This window comes from Notolepis coatsorum (assembly GCF_963971535.1).
Source record: "Notolepis coatsorum genome assembly, chromosome: 12".
NCBI classification, from domain to species: domain Eukaryota; kingdom Metazoa; phylum Chordata; class Actinopteri; order Aulopiformes; family Paralepididae; genus Notolepis; species Notolepis coatsorum.
Window position 1 is genome coordinate 18,213,603 of NC_140176.1, and position 16,588 is coordinate 18,230,190.

The 16,588-nt window shown below is 46.5% G+C and overlaps 1 protein-coding gene across 1 annotated transcript in view; it reads right to left on the minus strand.

Annotated features, from left to right (window-relative positions):
• slc4a2b (solute carrier family 4 member 2b) overlaps window positions 1–16,588 on the minus strand; it is a 113,907-nt gene that overhangs the window by 8,548 nt on the left and 88,771 nt on the right. The window contains exons 13-22 of the mRNA XM_084326583.1: window positions 15,527–15,711; window positions 14,511–14,724; window positions 12,197–12,403; window positions 9,512–9,660; window positions 8,434–8,628; window positions 7,744–7,971; window positions 6,462–6,551; window positions 5,777–5,946; window positions 4,664–4,917; window positions 3,171–3,340 (exon numbers count right to left, since the gene is read on the minus strand). Coding sequence (XP_084182709.1) covers window positions 3,171–3,340; window positions 4,664–4,917; window positions 5,777–5,946; window positions 6,462–6,551; window positions 7,744–7,971; window positions 8,434–8,628; window positions 9,512–9,660; window positions 12,197–12,403; window positions 14,511–14,724; window positions 15,527–15,711 — 1,862 coding nt within the window. The remainder of the gene's footprint in view (window positions 1–3,170; window positions 3,341–4,663; window positions 4,918–5,776; window positions 5,947–6,461; window positions 6,552–7,743; window positions 7,972–8,433; window positions 8,629–9,511; window positions 9,661–12,196; window positions 12,404–14,510; window positions 14,725–15,526; window positions 15,712–16,588) is intronic.

Sequence of the window (16,588 nt, forward strand, 5' to 3'; positions counted from 1 at the left end):
ATAGAAGCATGTACCTCAGACAGCTGAGAGACCTGACAGATCAAGGCACGTCCAAACTGTCCCAACCAGATCTACAGCATCCAAGAATCAAGAGAGATGAAGCCGATGTCCAGTCTCTTCTTGACCTTATGCAGAACAAGTGGTTCAATCCTATGTCCCCTGATGAGAACGATCTGGTTAGCCTGTCCACTGGCTTCATGGCTCCACCTGATGTGACAAGAGATCTCCTGAGAGCTCATGAGATAGGAGAAGAGGCATACCAGGCATTCAAACAAACAAGGTTAGATGAGGACCCACCATCTTTAAAGTTTCATGACAAGATGACCAAGCAAAGTCTGAAGACATTCTCCAGTGTCGGCACAAAAAAAGCGAAAGGAAAGAAAGGGCAGGATGTGGTGCTGAGGGCAGACAGAAACCTGTTCAGCCACATTATCCTGTTGGCTGAAAGCAGGAAGATAGACATGAAAGATGTCCTTGCCCACCCACTGGGCCCACTGCCATGGGCACTTGCAAATGCTGATGGGTCTCTACGAAAAACAAACAAGGCTGCACTTGCCAGAGAGCTGGAACAGAATGTGTCTCCTGCTGAACAGATCCCAACACCATCCACTTCCATCATTGATGGGATGAGCCTGGTCCAGAAAATGAATGGCAACAACAAAACCTTTGGACAGGTGGCAGAGTCACTCTTCACCCAGGTCCTCCACGAGGGGGCACAGAGTCAGAGGATTGATGTTGTGTTTGATGTTTACCGCCAGACTTCAATCAAAGATGCTGAACGACAAAACCCGGGGTGCAGACACTACGGTCCAATACAAGAACCTGGCAGGAGGACACCACGTACAGCAGTGGAGAACTTTCCTGTGCAGTCCTTCCAACAAGACCAGTCTCATCAAGTTTCTGGTGGAAGAGTGGAACCTCCCACAATACAGAAAGAGGCTGCATGGCAAAGTGTTGTACACAACCTGTGAGGAAACCTGCTACAGGTTGACAGATGGTGGGTGTGAAGAAGTAGCAGAACTGCAATCAACACATGAAGAAGCTGACACTCGCCTGCTCCTGCATGCATCAGATGCTGCAAACATGGGCTCAAAAGCAGTCATCATCATAGCTGAGGACACTGATGTCATGGTGCTTTGTCTTGCCTTCCAGAAGGACATCACCTGTCCCATCTACATGAAGTGTGGGACCCAGAACCGCACACGATATGTGAACATCAGCAAACTTGCAAGCTCAGTTGGAGACAGCCTCTGTGACAGCCTAATTGGCTTACACGCCTTCACTGGCTGTGACACTGTCAGTGCATTCGGGAAGCTGAATGCCCTGAAGATGGTGAAGAAGGATACTTCCTACCAAGAAACCTTCAGTGGACTAGGGCAGTCATGGGATGTGAGTGAGGAGCTGTTCCAGAGAATTGAGGAGTTTACATGTCACATGTACTCTGCTAACAGCAGCACAGTAGAGGTGAACCAACTGCGCTACCAGTTCTTCTGTACCAAAAGGGGAGAGGTCGAGTCCAGCCAGCTTCCACCATGTAGGGACTGTCTCTTCCTGCATGTTGAACGAGCCAACTATCAGGCAGCAATCTGGAAGAGCAGTCTGCAGTCTAACCCTGTGGTCCCAAGTCCTACAGAGCATGGATGGAAAGACGATGAGGGCAAGCTGGCAATTTACTGGATGCGCTCCCCACCTGCACCAGATGTAGTCCTGGAATTGCTAAGATGCAAGTGTGTCCGTTCATGCAAAATGCCAAGCTGCACATGCTTATCAAATGGACTGGCATGCACAGATATGTGCAAGTTACAGACATGCAGCAACCAAAAACTGCAGGATGATCCAGAACCTGACTTCGAACTCGAGGAGTCAGAGGATGAGAGAGACGAGCAGTTTGAGTGATTCAATGTACATTTAGTATATAATGTTGTTCTGTTTAATAGGTTGTTCATAAAACTCTAAGTGGTTCCTTATCTCATTGTGGTGTCCTTTATGTCCTGTATATGTATGATAAAGACAGACCACTTTGTGACATTATCCTAGTTATCTGACCCAGTTAATAATGCCCATCTAATTTAAGGCTCACAATGACCCGTAACAATGAAATAGTATAGACATATTATACATTTCCTGAATCCTTATGGTCCTGAGAGTGTTGTAGATTTTGTATTTTGTGCCAATGTTGCTCCTGTATATGTATGATAAAGACAGACCACTTTGTGACATTATCCTAGTGGTTGTTCTGTATAGTTTTAATAGGAGCCTAATACCGCTCTTCTAATTTAAGGCTCACAATCACCCCTGATAAGAAATAGTATAGGCATATTATACATTTCCTGAATCCTTATGGTCCTTAGAGTGTTGTAGATTTTGTATTTTGTGTCCCTATTGCTCCTAGATGACACAAGGCTAAAAGATAGTATATCATTTAGGCGAAAATCGTGTAAAAATGTGTGTTGTTGACTGTTCAAAGTGCTCCAGTGACCTCTATATTGGTCAGAAAGATTCACATCTTAGCTTGAATGAAAGATTACATAGTCCCCTTTAAAATGATACCAAACACAATATTGTGAAACATTGACAGATGTCCTCTACCTGAGTCTAAAGCAGGATATGCACCAGCATCTGAAATGCGATTTCCTGAGGGGGTGGGTATACTTCATGACTTGATAAGTATGATTAAGCTACCACTCTGGAAGGGCTATCATACAAAAATATCATCTACAGACATAGATCTTTGAAAAAATTATATGTAAGTTTATTCACCGTGAGTGGCACCGATATCTGGTCTGGCCCATGGACTATATGCTGGGGGCGGGGGTTGCCAGGTAAAGGTCAAATTTTTTACGTATTGTATTTCCAAAAGTTATACACTGGGTTTAGCGCCGCCGCCCAGGATGATTCTGATTGGTTTAAAGAAATACAAACAAGCCAGAGCATTTCCCCCCTATACCAGAATGATAATAGGTTCAGTCAGACCTCTCTCCAGCGATGGCACAGCGCTAACGTAGTGTCGAGAGCGACCAGGGACTTTAACATTTGATGGAAAAACTGTAACTAAGGAGGGCGGGACTTAAATGAAGGGTGAATTAAAAACCATTTTACAGGCTGCTGTAAATCAGTCAGGAGAGGTGTTTCTTCAAAAACGGTGATGTGAGACACGGTGTCCGTCTCACCTTGCGGACGTAGGTGTGGTCTGGGTGGTACTTGGGCGGCATGAGAAGCAGCATCATGCGCTCTGTCATCTGGATGCCGTTGAGTGACATCACTCCCATGTAGAGGAAGATCCCAAACAGCACAGCCAGGGGGATCTGACACAGCAGGTCACTAATCACTATGGACATGCCTGGGGAGGAGAGACCATAGAGATGTTAGAAGACTAGACCACAGAGATCACTATGGACATGGCTTTTGGAGGAGAGACCATAGAGATGTTAGAAGACTAGACCACAGAGATCACTATGGACATGCCTCTGGAGGAGAGACCATAGAGATGTTATGAGACTAGACCACAGAGATCACTATGGACATGTCTCTGGAGGAGAGACCATAGAGATGTTATGAGACTAGACCACAGAGATCACTATGGACATGTCTCTGGAGGAGAGACCATAGAGATGTTATGAGACTAGACCACAGAGATCACTATGGACATGTCTCTGGAGGAGAGACCATAGAGATGTTATGAGACTAGACCACAGAGATCACTATGGACATGTCTCTGGAGGAGAGACCATAGAGATGTTATGAGACTAGACCACAGAACTATTAGAAGAAGACTAGAGACCATAGAGTTATTAGAAGACAGGATATTTAGTAATTTAGCTGATGCTTTTATCCAAAGTGACTTTGGAAACAAGTCAGCAGGAAGGGTATAACTCTGGCAGCGTAGTAACATTGTTCAAACGGTGTTGAACCTGAGTGCATAGTAGTATAGACAGCTTAGCATAGTAGTATAGACACAGATTAGCATAGTAGTTGTTATGTACCAGGAGCTGATCACTCCTGTGTCACTGTGCAGGCAGGCCTGATTACTCCTGTGTCACGGGGCATGCAGGTGAGGGCTGCCAATTAGCCAATTAGTGCTGATTGGTTACCTGCTGGGAGCTTTAAAGCCAGCCCTAGTGACACACATGCAGGGTCGGTGCTTAGAGGGAGAGCTGTCACATTCTTCCAGTCCGTGTCCGTTGGGTTTACATTAGTACATTAGTTTACATTTACATTAATAGTTCCTTGATATAGTAGCATTTTGAGTTAGAGCACGGGGTTTTTGGTGTTGGTTTGCACATAGGTTGCGTGCCCATGAGCCAGGGTCGTAACAGTAGTATAGACAGTTTGGCATAGTAGGTAGTAATACAGGCAGATAAGTAGATTACTTAAGACAGTATGAAGGTTATTTTTCTTCTTAATTTCAGATATTGATAGAAGAAGTGTGTTTTTAGTCGACGGTGGAAAATTGGGGGGGGGGGGGGGTTGTCTTACAATCAGGGTTCTCTCTCTCTCTCTCTCTCTCTCTCTCTCTCTCTCTCTCTCTCTCTCTCTCTCTCTCTCTCTCTCTCTCTCTCTCTCTCTCTCTCTCTCTCTCTCTCTCTCTCTCTCTTAAATAGAACTATCCCTTTAAGATGCTTGATCAATACAGCCCCCCACTCTCCTTCTCTCCGACACTCACCGACCATGACGGCCACCAGCAGCCCCGTGACCCTCTGCTCCTTCACCTCCTGGATGCGGGGCTTGTCCCCCGGGGCGACGGCTTTGCTCATGACGGTGAGGGCGTTGGCGTGGGTCACGGAGCGCACGGTGGCAGCGGCCATCCAGGGCAGGCCGAAGAGAGCGCAGCAGCCACCCAGGACCACGATGAGCAACAGGTCCAGGTGGAAACCAGAGCCCTTCACCAGCTTCCTCTCCTTCTTACTCACTATCAGACTGGAGAGAGAGAGGGGGAGGGAGGGAGGGAGGGAGAGAGGGGGAGAGAGAGAGAGAGAGAGAGAGAGGGGGAGAGAGAGAGAGGGGGGGAGAGAGAGAGGGGGGGGAGAGAGGAGGGAGGGAGGGAGGGAGGGAGAGAGGGAGGGAGGGAGGGAGGGAGGGAGGGAGGGAGGGAGGGTGGGAGGGAGAGAGAGGGGGGAGAGTGAGATAGAGAGGGGGGGAGAGAGAGAGAGAGGGGGAGGGAGAGAGAGAGAAATGGAGAGGGATAGAGAGAGAGGTAGAGAGAGAGAGAGATAAAGGAGAGAGAGGAGACAGAGAGAGAGAAGGAGAGAAAGAGAAAGAGAGAGAGACAGAGAGAGGAGAGATACAGAGAGAAAGAGACAGAGAGAGAAGGAGAGAAAGAGACAGAGAGAGAGAGAGAGAGAGAGAGAGAGAGATGGAGAGCAAGAGACAGAAGGAGAATTTAAGAATTCACATGTTCTTCTTGTGCCCCAGGACAGTCATCATTTGTTGGTTATCTCTGATTTTGTGTGGCCTTAGAATGTTGGTGTGAGCTCTCACACCCCCAAATTACATTTAATTCTGGTTCAGACATTCAGAATATAAACCTATACATTTGGGTGTAAGAGCTCAGACACAAATATAGTGTCAGAGCCCCATTCACGGTTTACGGAGCAGTCCCAGATTTTACATCCCAGCGCCATCACCGATTGGAGGGTTCTCTCCGACCCCTAGCTTTAGGCGAGAGCGGTGCGTGTTCACACATACTGACTGAACATAATGGGAATTCTTAAAATGGGTGGTAATTCCTCCTCACTTACGTACAGGAGGTAAGCGGCGCGTCGCTACGGTAACTCACGTGGTGATCTGGGTCTCCATGAAGATGAGGATGAACACCAGCAGGGCGGGCAGGACGCAGGCGAACATCATCCATATGGGAAACGGCTTATCAACGGTTCCCAGAGGGTTGATCACCCAGCCGCGCTTCTGTGGACTGGTCACCGAGAAGCCTCTGGGGACGAGCAGTTTCTGGACACACAGGGGAGACGGGAAGAGGGAGATGAAGCGGCAGAGACGAAAAGCCATGTGACATGTAACGGGCCGTGTCTTTGGGTCTGAGGTTATTTTCCGGGCCTTTTGCTGGGTAATGGAAAAACGGTGACATCGTGGGTCACTGACTCCTATCCGGTATTAAAAAAAGAAAATGCTAGCAAATTTCTAAAGAACCACTACTACCAAAAAAAAGCACTACTACAGTATCCTACATACGTAATTATATACAACATACAGTAAATATATATTTACATTTACATTTAGTCATTTAGCTGACGCTTTTATCCAAAGCGACTTACATGTTCTGTACGACAAGCCATCAGGAAGGGTACAACTCTATCAGCTGAGCAACAATGTTCATCAAAGTGTTGAGTGCTACAGTGTAGGTTAATTTATTGTAGCACTCAACACTTTGATGAACATTAGGCTGTAAGGTTTTCATTCATGCAAAGTATCAGGGGGGAGAAAGAAACGGAGTGTCTCAGTGTCACCTGTGTGAAGGTGTCTTTTAAGGCATTGTCCACCAGGACCATGATGAGGATGGCGATGGGCACCCCGAAATCTCCAATCATCCTCCGCAGCTGAACAGAACAAACAAGGGATCGTTGAAAGGACCAAGCCGGTCTAATGTTCTCCTCTCACCACTACCGGAGATCCTCCCCGTCTGTGACTCGTGTCGTGGTCGTACGGTTGGGTTGGGCACCGAAAACCGGTTCTAATAGGAACCGGTTCCTAACTTCCGGTTCTGGAAGCGGAAGTAACATATTTGCATTTCGATTCTTAATTTCGATTATATAAAAAAAAAAAAAAAACTGTATCAAGTACAAATTATTTTCAGTGAAACAGGGACATGCATACCCATAGCATTGCTGACCTGTGTATTCCAAGGTTCAAAACTAATATGGGCAAACGTTCTTTTAAATTCTGGCCGGAGCCACAAATTGGAATTTGCTACCTTCACAGCTAAAATGCACCAGTAGCCGGCACAATTTTAAGAAAAAAGTTAAATCTTGGCTCCCCGACAATGTCCAAAACTAGATTTTAAAATGCATGAAAATGGTGTCTGATACATTGTTGCCTGTGGCTACGTTTGTACTGCTTTTAAAATGTTCATGTCTATGTAGTTTGTCAAATTGTTATTTATGGTCCTGTTTTGTATTGCTTGTCTGTCTGAGAACAAGGACCACAATGGAAATAAGTCTTGACTATTTTGTGTAGCATCCTTGAAGTTTTTCTGGAATCTTGTATCTTTAAGAATGTCTAATAAAATCAATCAAAATCAATCAATCAATCAATCAGTCACCTGCGTTACTGTTTTTCTCTACTACAAGCCATTCTAATCCCCAGGTCTAACCTTCGCTTTCAGTTTTTGGGTACGCTCGCAGTAGAAAGCTATCTGGCTGCACGTTAGCCGAGCTTAGCACAATGAATGGAAGCGGACAGTGCCGGTTAGCCTTCGGGAGAGGTGTTAGTTGGACAATGCCTATAGGCTAACCGGCACTGTCCGCTTCCATTCATTGTGCTAAGCTAGGCTAACGTGCAGCCAGATGAACGCACACAGAGAGGAAACTGGTATCTATCTTCCCCAAATGTTGGCGTGTTCCTTTAAGACCCCACCCTGTATTATTGATTCCTAGTTTACGCTCAAATCCCCGAGAACAATACTATCGCCAGGCTGATCAATAATATGCAGGGTAAGATGTCACGTGTCACAGGGGGCATCCAGCCGCTTTGCTCTTGGTGTTGGGTGCAGTGAAACCGGCAGGATCGTACCTGTCCAGGGAAGAACGCACTGTTCTTGAACTTGCGCAGATAGAAGGCTATGAAGAAGGTTCCTGCCATCAGCACTAGAGAGAGCAGAGCGGTGTTGGGCTCTCCTACGCCTTTCCCTGGCAGGATACTGTCCCCTGCCAGGCTACTGTTGCTTAGCATTATATTCTCCGTCCAGTTCCCTTCTGTGCCGTTGTTGGCACAAGGCTGCAGTGGGTGCTCCTCGAAGATCTGACAGGAAGACAAACCAGAGGGTTCACATTAAGGCTTCTCATTAGCTACCATTACCCCACACACACACACACACACACACCAAAGCTTTTGATTAGTTACTATTACCACCACACACACATTGTGAGGGATTAGCATCATCTCAGTTTCCTAGAGACCACAATTACACTTTCCTGAGGACTGCAGATTAGTTCATATAACCAAATCCCTTTCAAGTCTGAGCACCGGAGCTCCAAAAATAGCAGCCATCCAGAATCATTAGCCCGGATATAATAGTCCTTCTCTAAATCCATTTAGCTTTCAGGGCAACTCGCATCACATTAGAGATGTCGGGAGTGCACTCGTTACAAAAACATACTCATTTAGCCCCCGAGGTTTGAAAAACGGTCCAAAGGCAAGTCGGTTCACCTCACTCAGTCAGTCACCCAAATCAGGTGTGGTTATATCAGATCTCAGGTGTACCTTGCCGAGCTTAATGAAGGTCTCGCAGATGAAGATGAGGGAGATGAGGAAGGAGAAGATCTCCTGGGTGAAGCGCGAGACAAAGCGGACCAGGAAACTGCCCTCGAAGGCCACCGTCAGGAGCACGATGATGATGAGCCAGAATCCGATCCACACGCGGCCGGTCAGGTACTCTATCTCGTTCCCTTTGCAGAACTGTGGGCACGCATAAAAAGATTTGTGGGTAAATAAAGGTTAAATAAAATACAAAATCCAGTGGCTATGAACACATGACAATGATCTTAAAGGAACACGCCAACATTATGGGAAATGCACTTACCGTCTTCTCCAGAGTCAGACAAGAAGATAGATACCAATTTCCTCTTTGTGTGTTCAGTAGAAAGCTATCCGGCTGCAAGCTAGCCTAGCGCAGCACAAATGAATGGAAGCGGATATGGATCACTAGCCTAGATTAAAACTCCGGGAGAGGTGTTTTTTGGCAAACAGCTATAGGCTAGCTGGTCCGTATCCGCTTCCATTCCCTGATTCCAGCTCAACAATTGCTCCCTGTCCCGTCCTAAAAACACACCCATGGATCCGCCGCTCATGTAAAGGTTTTTCCCCGCCCTTTGGTCAACAAACCAAACACGTCACCCACACTTTACTCTGTGACCGTTCAGTAGTCGTGCCGTGTAACTACCGGTATACAAGATTCAGACAGACATTTTTGGTAACATTTACATTTAGTCATTTAGCTTGACGCTTTTATCCAAAGCGACTTACAAGTTCTGTACGACAAGTCATCAGGAAGGGCACAACTCTATCAGCTGAGTAACAATGTTCATCAAGGTGTTGAGTGCTACAGTGTAGGTTAGTTTATTAGGACAAGTGCATGACGGTAAGGTTAGTTAGGGTTAGATCTTTTAAAAGAAAAATTATTTCAGATAATGGTTGAAGAAGTGCGTCTTTAGTCGACGGCGAAAGATTAGACGGATTTCGGCTGTCCATTCCACCATTGTGGGGCAAGGACTGAGAAAAGGCAGGTTCTCCTTGATGAACCCTCCCGGAGCTCGGATAATCCAACGGACTGTCAACTCACCTTGTAGAAGGACTCTTCGAAGACAAGCAAGGGTCCGGAGAAGCCCACTATGAGGAGCGGCTGGGCCCCCAGCAGGCAGAAGACCACGCCCTGCACCGCTGTGGACACGATCAGCTCTGATACACCAATCAGACCCTCCGTCTTCTCACCTGGTACCCCGCACGCACGCACGCACACACACACACACACACACACACACACACACACACACACACACACACACACACACACACACACACACACACACACACACACACACACACACACACACACACACACACACACACACACACACACACACACACACACACACACACACACACACACACACACACACACACACACACACACACACACACACACACACACACACACACACACACACACACACACGTCATTAAAGGCATAGTTATGATTTGTGGAACCATAGCCCCATGTCCTACTTACCAATGAGCAGGGGTGTAAAAAAGTACCCAGAAATTATACTTAAGTGAAAGTATGGGTACCGTCTCAAAATCTTACTCAAGTAAAAGTCAGAGTATTAAAAGACAAAACGTTTCTACTTTTAAATGTACTTAAGTACTAAAAAGTAAAAGTAAAAACCTTTTTTCTGACCGTCTATTCTTCTGATAGCAGGTGTTTAATCAAAGATCCCCGCTTTCTAGTCTTGCACAAGGACCAATCAGCATGGGTATGGGCGGGTTAATTTTCCATTGATGGGAATTTTATTTACTGTTTTTAAATAAAGTGCGGCTGCAGGATTAATAACGTTAACGTTAGTTCGGCCAGAGAAACAAATACCGTAATTCCTCTAATAGTGACCGGTATTATATTACAAACCGGGTCTCTATTAATGGCCGGGTGCGCTCTTGAGCTAAGCAATTATAAGCCGGCCTCCTAATACAAGCCGGGTTACTAATATACTGAGCTGCATACTGAGCTGCTAAGGTAAAGTTACTTGATTTCACTTTGAAAACGTTGAAAAGACCAGTGACCACCTGTAATTGCACTGTTTACTATTTCATACAGTACTTGGTTTCAATAAATGAACCCGGTACATTTTACTGGGTTCAAACTGACACAAAATGTTGATTTATTCATTATGATCCGTTTGAACATTTGAAATATAGGCCTCTCTCTTATACATGCCTCCTCCTAATAAAAGCCTGGTACCCGCTACAGTTTAAGCAAATACAAGCCCGGGTCACTATTAGAGGAATTACGGTATACTAATTAAAATAGTTGGACTTGCGTGATTTGTACTTTGTAGGTATGCATTTTAAATGTAAGGAGTAAAAAGTATGTTTTTATTTCTCTGAAATGTAATTGAGTAAAAGTACAAGTATACAAACCTAATAATACTCGAGTAAAGTACAAATCCCCCAAAACAGTACTTAAGTATTGTAACAAAGTACAATTACTCAAGTACTTTACACCGCTGCCAATGAGTGAGTTCTTTAGTTCACAATGTTCCTCATTCTAGCTCCGGCTATTGAGCCACAAACCAATGCAAAATCATGGGACAAGCTCCTGTCTGTACAAGCTGAACGAAGCTCACAGTCATTTACTCCATAGTGTAAACAAAGTACCACACTGACCCGAACACCAGACGACCCTGATTACAAGACGTTGGCAGCTTCATTCAGCCGGGTGGACAGACAGGCGTCGCTAAAGAGAAACCAACTCTGACCAACACCAGCTTCTAATACCACCAGTCACGCAGAGGGTAGTAGTGAAGAGGGGTGAACCACCTCAACTCAGTCTTCTACCTACCTTGTTTCAACACTTTCTCAGCCAATATCAATCTTTACGATTTAAATTCTTTGTATACGTCATTACATAGTTTACCCATCTTTTTATAATGGGTAATATAAACCTTTATGACTTCCATTCCTAGTAAACATATGTCTTATGTGCACCTTTCTACGGTCTTTCGTCCCGTTTTTACTACTTGATTGAAAGACACACACAATAATTCCAATGCCCTGTACACCTGTACCAATGCACTGTACATCTGTACCAATGCCCTGTACACCTGTACCAATGCCCTGTACACCTGTACCAATGCCCTGTACACCTGTACCAATGCACTGTACATCTGTACCAATGCACTGTACATTCTGTACCAATGCACTGTACATCTGTACCAATGCCCTGTACACCTGTACCAATGCCCTGTACACCTGTACCAATGCCCTGTACACCTGTACCAATGCCCTGTACACCTGTACCAATGCCCTGTACCAATGCCCTGTACCAATGCCCTGTACCAATGCCCTGTACCAATGCTCCACACACCTGTACTCATGCCCTGTCCGCCTGTACCAATGCCCTGTCCGCCTGTACTAATGCCCTGTACACCTGTACCAATGCTCCACACACCTGTACCAGAGCAAATAGCTAATAGTTTTGAACATCATAACATAATAGCATCAGACTCATTTAAACTACATGTAAAATATGGTGGCTTGCTTTACAGCGAGATCGCCAAACTGGATTTCATCGTTTACACACCTTTTCTATTTATCACTACGTCACACCGGCGCCTATGTGGTACAATCTCACCACACTATCAATCCCACAGTTACTACATTGACGAGACGTTCTTCACGTTGTTCCGATAAACGAAGCAGCGCGTGGTGGCAGTGGTCTTATCAAGCTTCTTAACCCGCCGGCGACACTTACCCAGGAGGCCTCCGAATGTGATGGCTGGAGAGAGGGCGGCAAAGTAGATAAAGATAACGGCGGCCATGCACTGGACGTTCAGGGCGTCCTTGAAGTCGCTGACGTACTTTGGGTAGCGGCGGCGCACGTCTCGGATCAGCCCTCCGAAGGGACGGCCGGTGCGTTGGAGGGGGTCGTCCGATTTCTTTAGAGGCGAGAGGAGGGCCTCTGGGAGAGAGGGAGAGGGGGACGGGTCAGCGATCAACCGTCAGGCGCGTGAAGAGGAAGACACCAGACAGTACTAGGGCTGATCCCTATTAGTCGATTGGTCGACTAATCGGTCGAAAGGAGCCGTAGTCGACTGGCCAACCTCTTAGTCGAATATAATTAAAAAAATATATATATATTTATTATTTTAAATTTTTTATAAAAAAAAAATTTCATTCTTTCCAAAAGAAAAGAGGCCTCTAACGCTAATGGCACGCATACCAGAGGCTAACTGCCTACGAAAACAGGCACAGAGGCACTGAAAGAGGATTTCACCCATCTAAAAAAAATGGGGGACCCTGATGTAAACAAGACGAAAGTCTTTCTCTGGTCTGCATCCCCTTAACAATTGTATGTATTGAGCTGTACTGTACTGTACCCATTCTGCAATCTGTTAATAAAGTTTTCATTCATTCATTCATTTCATTCATTCATTCATTCATTCTAATGAACACACTAGACTAGACAAATATCAAGATGTATCCATCAGTGGACCAATTGCATGCTTTTGCAGAGGACAAGAAGCATTCCATCGGCTCCTTCAGACATTAAGCACCCCCCACAGCCCAAATGGAATGATAAAATTTTTTTTTTTTTTTTATATTATATATATATTTTTTTGTCGACTAACGGCAAATTTTGGCCAATCATAGTCGACCATCCAAATCCTTAGTCGGGGACAGCCCTAGACAGTACACACACATTATGGCCCACTTTGAAGTGGACATGAAACCCAGGAACCGCATGTGCTGTGAGTGAAAACTATTTGTTACCGGTAGGAAAGAAGGATGACAAAGAAGAAAGAAAAAAGACTAGGCAAGCCTGGTTAACCCTTTCACTGCCGCACTACCACACACAGTTAACCCTTTCACCGCGACACTACACAGAAGGTTAACCCTTTCACGGCGACCATCGGTTGTGTGATAGTAAAGGGTTAACCTTCTGTCGTGTGTGGCAGTGAAAGGGGTTAAGCCGGACCCGGGTCAGGCCACTCACACACATGCGTGTTTCAACAATGGGGAGTCAGTCAGGGACATTTCCTCGTACAGGACTGCACCTTCCGGATCCGACAAAAAGGAAATGAAAGGAACATGGAATGCCACAAGTTTTACATTTTGATATGTATCGTGCTCTACCCAATTGACCCTACTGACTCCCCGTGACTGTAAACCAAGATTAACAATATATATATAAAAAGACAATTGTAATTTTATGACCATGTAACAGGGAAGACTGCATTGCTTTTATTTTCTGGGTATTTTATGCTAATCTTATGTCTATTTTACGGCTGTGAAGTGAAGCACTTTGGGCTGCAATTCTTGTATGAAAGGTGCTATACAAATAACGTTTATTATTATTATAATTACCAAAAAAACAATACCATGACTTCCATGACACTGTACCTGAGACCCCCCCCCCTCTCCCCAGATGAGCGGGCAGCGGCTCGGGGTTAAAGAGGAGACCACCCACCCTTGTCCTCCAGGCTCTGGGCTAAAGAGGACACCCCCCACCCTTGTCCTCCAGGCTCTGGGCTAAAGAGGAGACCCCCCCCACCCAGCAGCTCTGGGCTAAAGAGGAGACCCCCCCACCCAGCAGCTCTGGGCTAAAGAGGAGACCCCCCCACCCAGCAGCTCTGGGCTAAAGAGGAGACCACCCACCCTTGTCCTCCAGGCTCTGGGCTAAAGAGGAGACCACCCACCCAGCAGCTCTGGGCTAAAGAGGACACCCCCCACCCTTGTCCTCCAGGCTCTGGGCTAAAGAGGAGACCACCCACCCAGCAGCTCTGGGCTAAAGAGGACACCCCCCACCCAGCAGCTCTGGGCTAAAGAGGACACCCCCCACCCTTGTCCTCCAGGCTCTGGGCTAAAGAGGACACCCCCCACCCTTGTCCTCCAGGCTCTGGGCTAAAGAGGAGACCCCCCACCCAGCAGCTCTGGGCTAAAGAGGAGACCCCCCCACCCTTGTCCTCCAGGCTCTGGGCTAAAGAGGAGACCCCCCACCCAGCAGCTCTGGGCTAAAGAGGAGACCCCCCACCCAGCAGCTCTGGGCTAAAGAGGAGACCACCCACCCTTGTCCTCCAGGTTCTTGGGCTCCTTGGCTCCCTTGCCCTCCTGCTCCTCCCTCTTGCGCAGCATCTCCCTCTGGAAGCGGGCCACCGAGCGCAGCAGCTCGTCTCCGCCCATCTCGGACGGTGGCAGCACGATGCTGCAGTCCAGGAAGCTGTTGATGGAGTTGAGCAGGTCCTGTCTGTCGTCCGCCAGGTAGGCCGCCTCGTGGAAGTGCTGTTTGGCGAGAAGGCACGGCGAGATGTGTCAGTGCGGATGTCGTGATAAGTCTAGTCTAGTGGTTCCCAAAGTGGGGTCTGCGGACTGCCAGGGGGACCTTCCCTGGGGTTCCTTCCAGGGGGTCCACAGCAAACTGAGGTATAGTTATAGACCGTTTCATTGGAATGCTGTTGCAAATGTATCTCCTGTCAGTTTTTGCTTCAGCAACCATGGCAACGGGAAATAAACGTAACATTTTTAGAATGTTATTGTTATCACTTTGAAACCATCTATAATTTAGCTATTATTTCATTCACTAGACTAGAGGTTAGCCCAATGAGGGAATGTGTAACAATGACTATTGTGATCAAAGCTTGACCACAGTGATCTCACCACCTACAATATAGGCAGTTATGTATATTAGGGTCCCCCCCTCTCTTGAGTTAATTGGTTGGTTTGCACTTAGTCAACCAAGACTTTGTTAGTCGATTACATTTTGAAGTTGTACTTTATTACATAGTTGAGATTGTTTGTTGCTTGACAATCCCACTTAACTGCAATAAAAATGATTGGAATGAGACCTTATTAGATAATGTACACATGTATATGTTTGTATTTACAACATTGTCCGTTGGGGACATAATTTGCGGTTGAAAAACAATATGGTGATGGTGATGCCACAACAGCGTGATAATATCGTACCGTGGGGCCTCTGGCGATTCCCACCCCTTACTAATCAATTAGTCAAGTCAAAGTCAACTTGGAAGTTATTTGGTTAAGGATCTCCTATAACCCTGGGTCTTCTATAACCTTCCCCCACCTTGTCAGACATCAACGTGGAGATGGAACGTCCTATCTGATGGTAGTCCATGCTGGTGCTGGGGGGTCCCAGGAGGACGAAGATGAACCTGACGGGCACCGGGACCTCCAGGACGGAGTCCAGCTCCACCGCCTCCAGTAGCCGGACAAATGCCATGGTGGGCTGCTCCAGGAAGTCCAGACTACCTGGAAGACCACAGGACCACAGTTAGAATACAAACAGTACTACACAGCAGGGACCACAGGTAGAATACAAACAGCACTACACAGCAGGGACCACAGGTAGAATACAAACAGCACTACACACCAGGGACCACAGGTAGAATACAAACAGTACTACACAGCAGGGACCACAGTTAGCATACAAACAGCACTATGCACCACAGGACCACAGGTAGAATACAAACAGCACTACACACCAGGGACCACAGGTAGCATACAAACAGCACTACACACCACAGGACCACAGGTAGCATACAAACAGCACTACACACCAGGGACCACAGGTAGCATACAAACAGCACTACACACCAGGGGACCACAGGTAGCATACAAACAGCACTACACACCAGGGGCCACAGGTAGCATACAAACAGCACTACACACCAGGGACCACAGGTAGCATACAAACAGCACTACACACCAGGGACCACAGGTAGCATACAAACAGTACTACACACCAGGGACCACAGGCAGGTATACTGATACCCAAAATCCTATAACTGTAGTTGTGAAAATGACGACTAAAGTGGAGGCCATTTTTCGTCCCTCTTAGTAAGCACACCCGTCTAATTACATTTGGGACACCCAAAGGGTGCAACTGAAATATGAGCGAGACTGCGAACCAGATTCAAACCCACAATGTTACACCAGTACATGTCATGGCATGCACCTTAACTCGCTGAGTCGCCACAGCTGCCCCCTGAATGATATGATCATTCATCATGAGTACAAATACCCTCTTGTATCCACAGCGGGCCATTGGAGATGAATGGTCAAATGGTAAACGGACTGCATTTATATAGCGCTTTTATCCAAAGCGCTTTACAATTTATGCCTCACA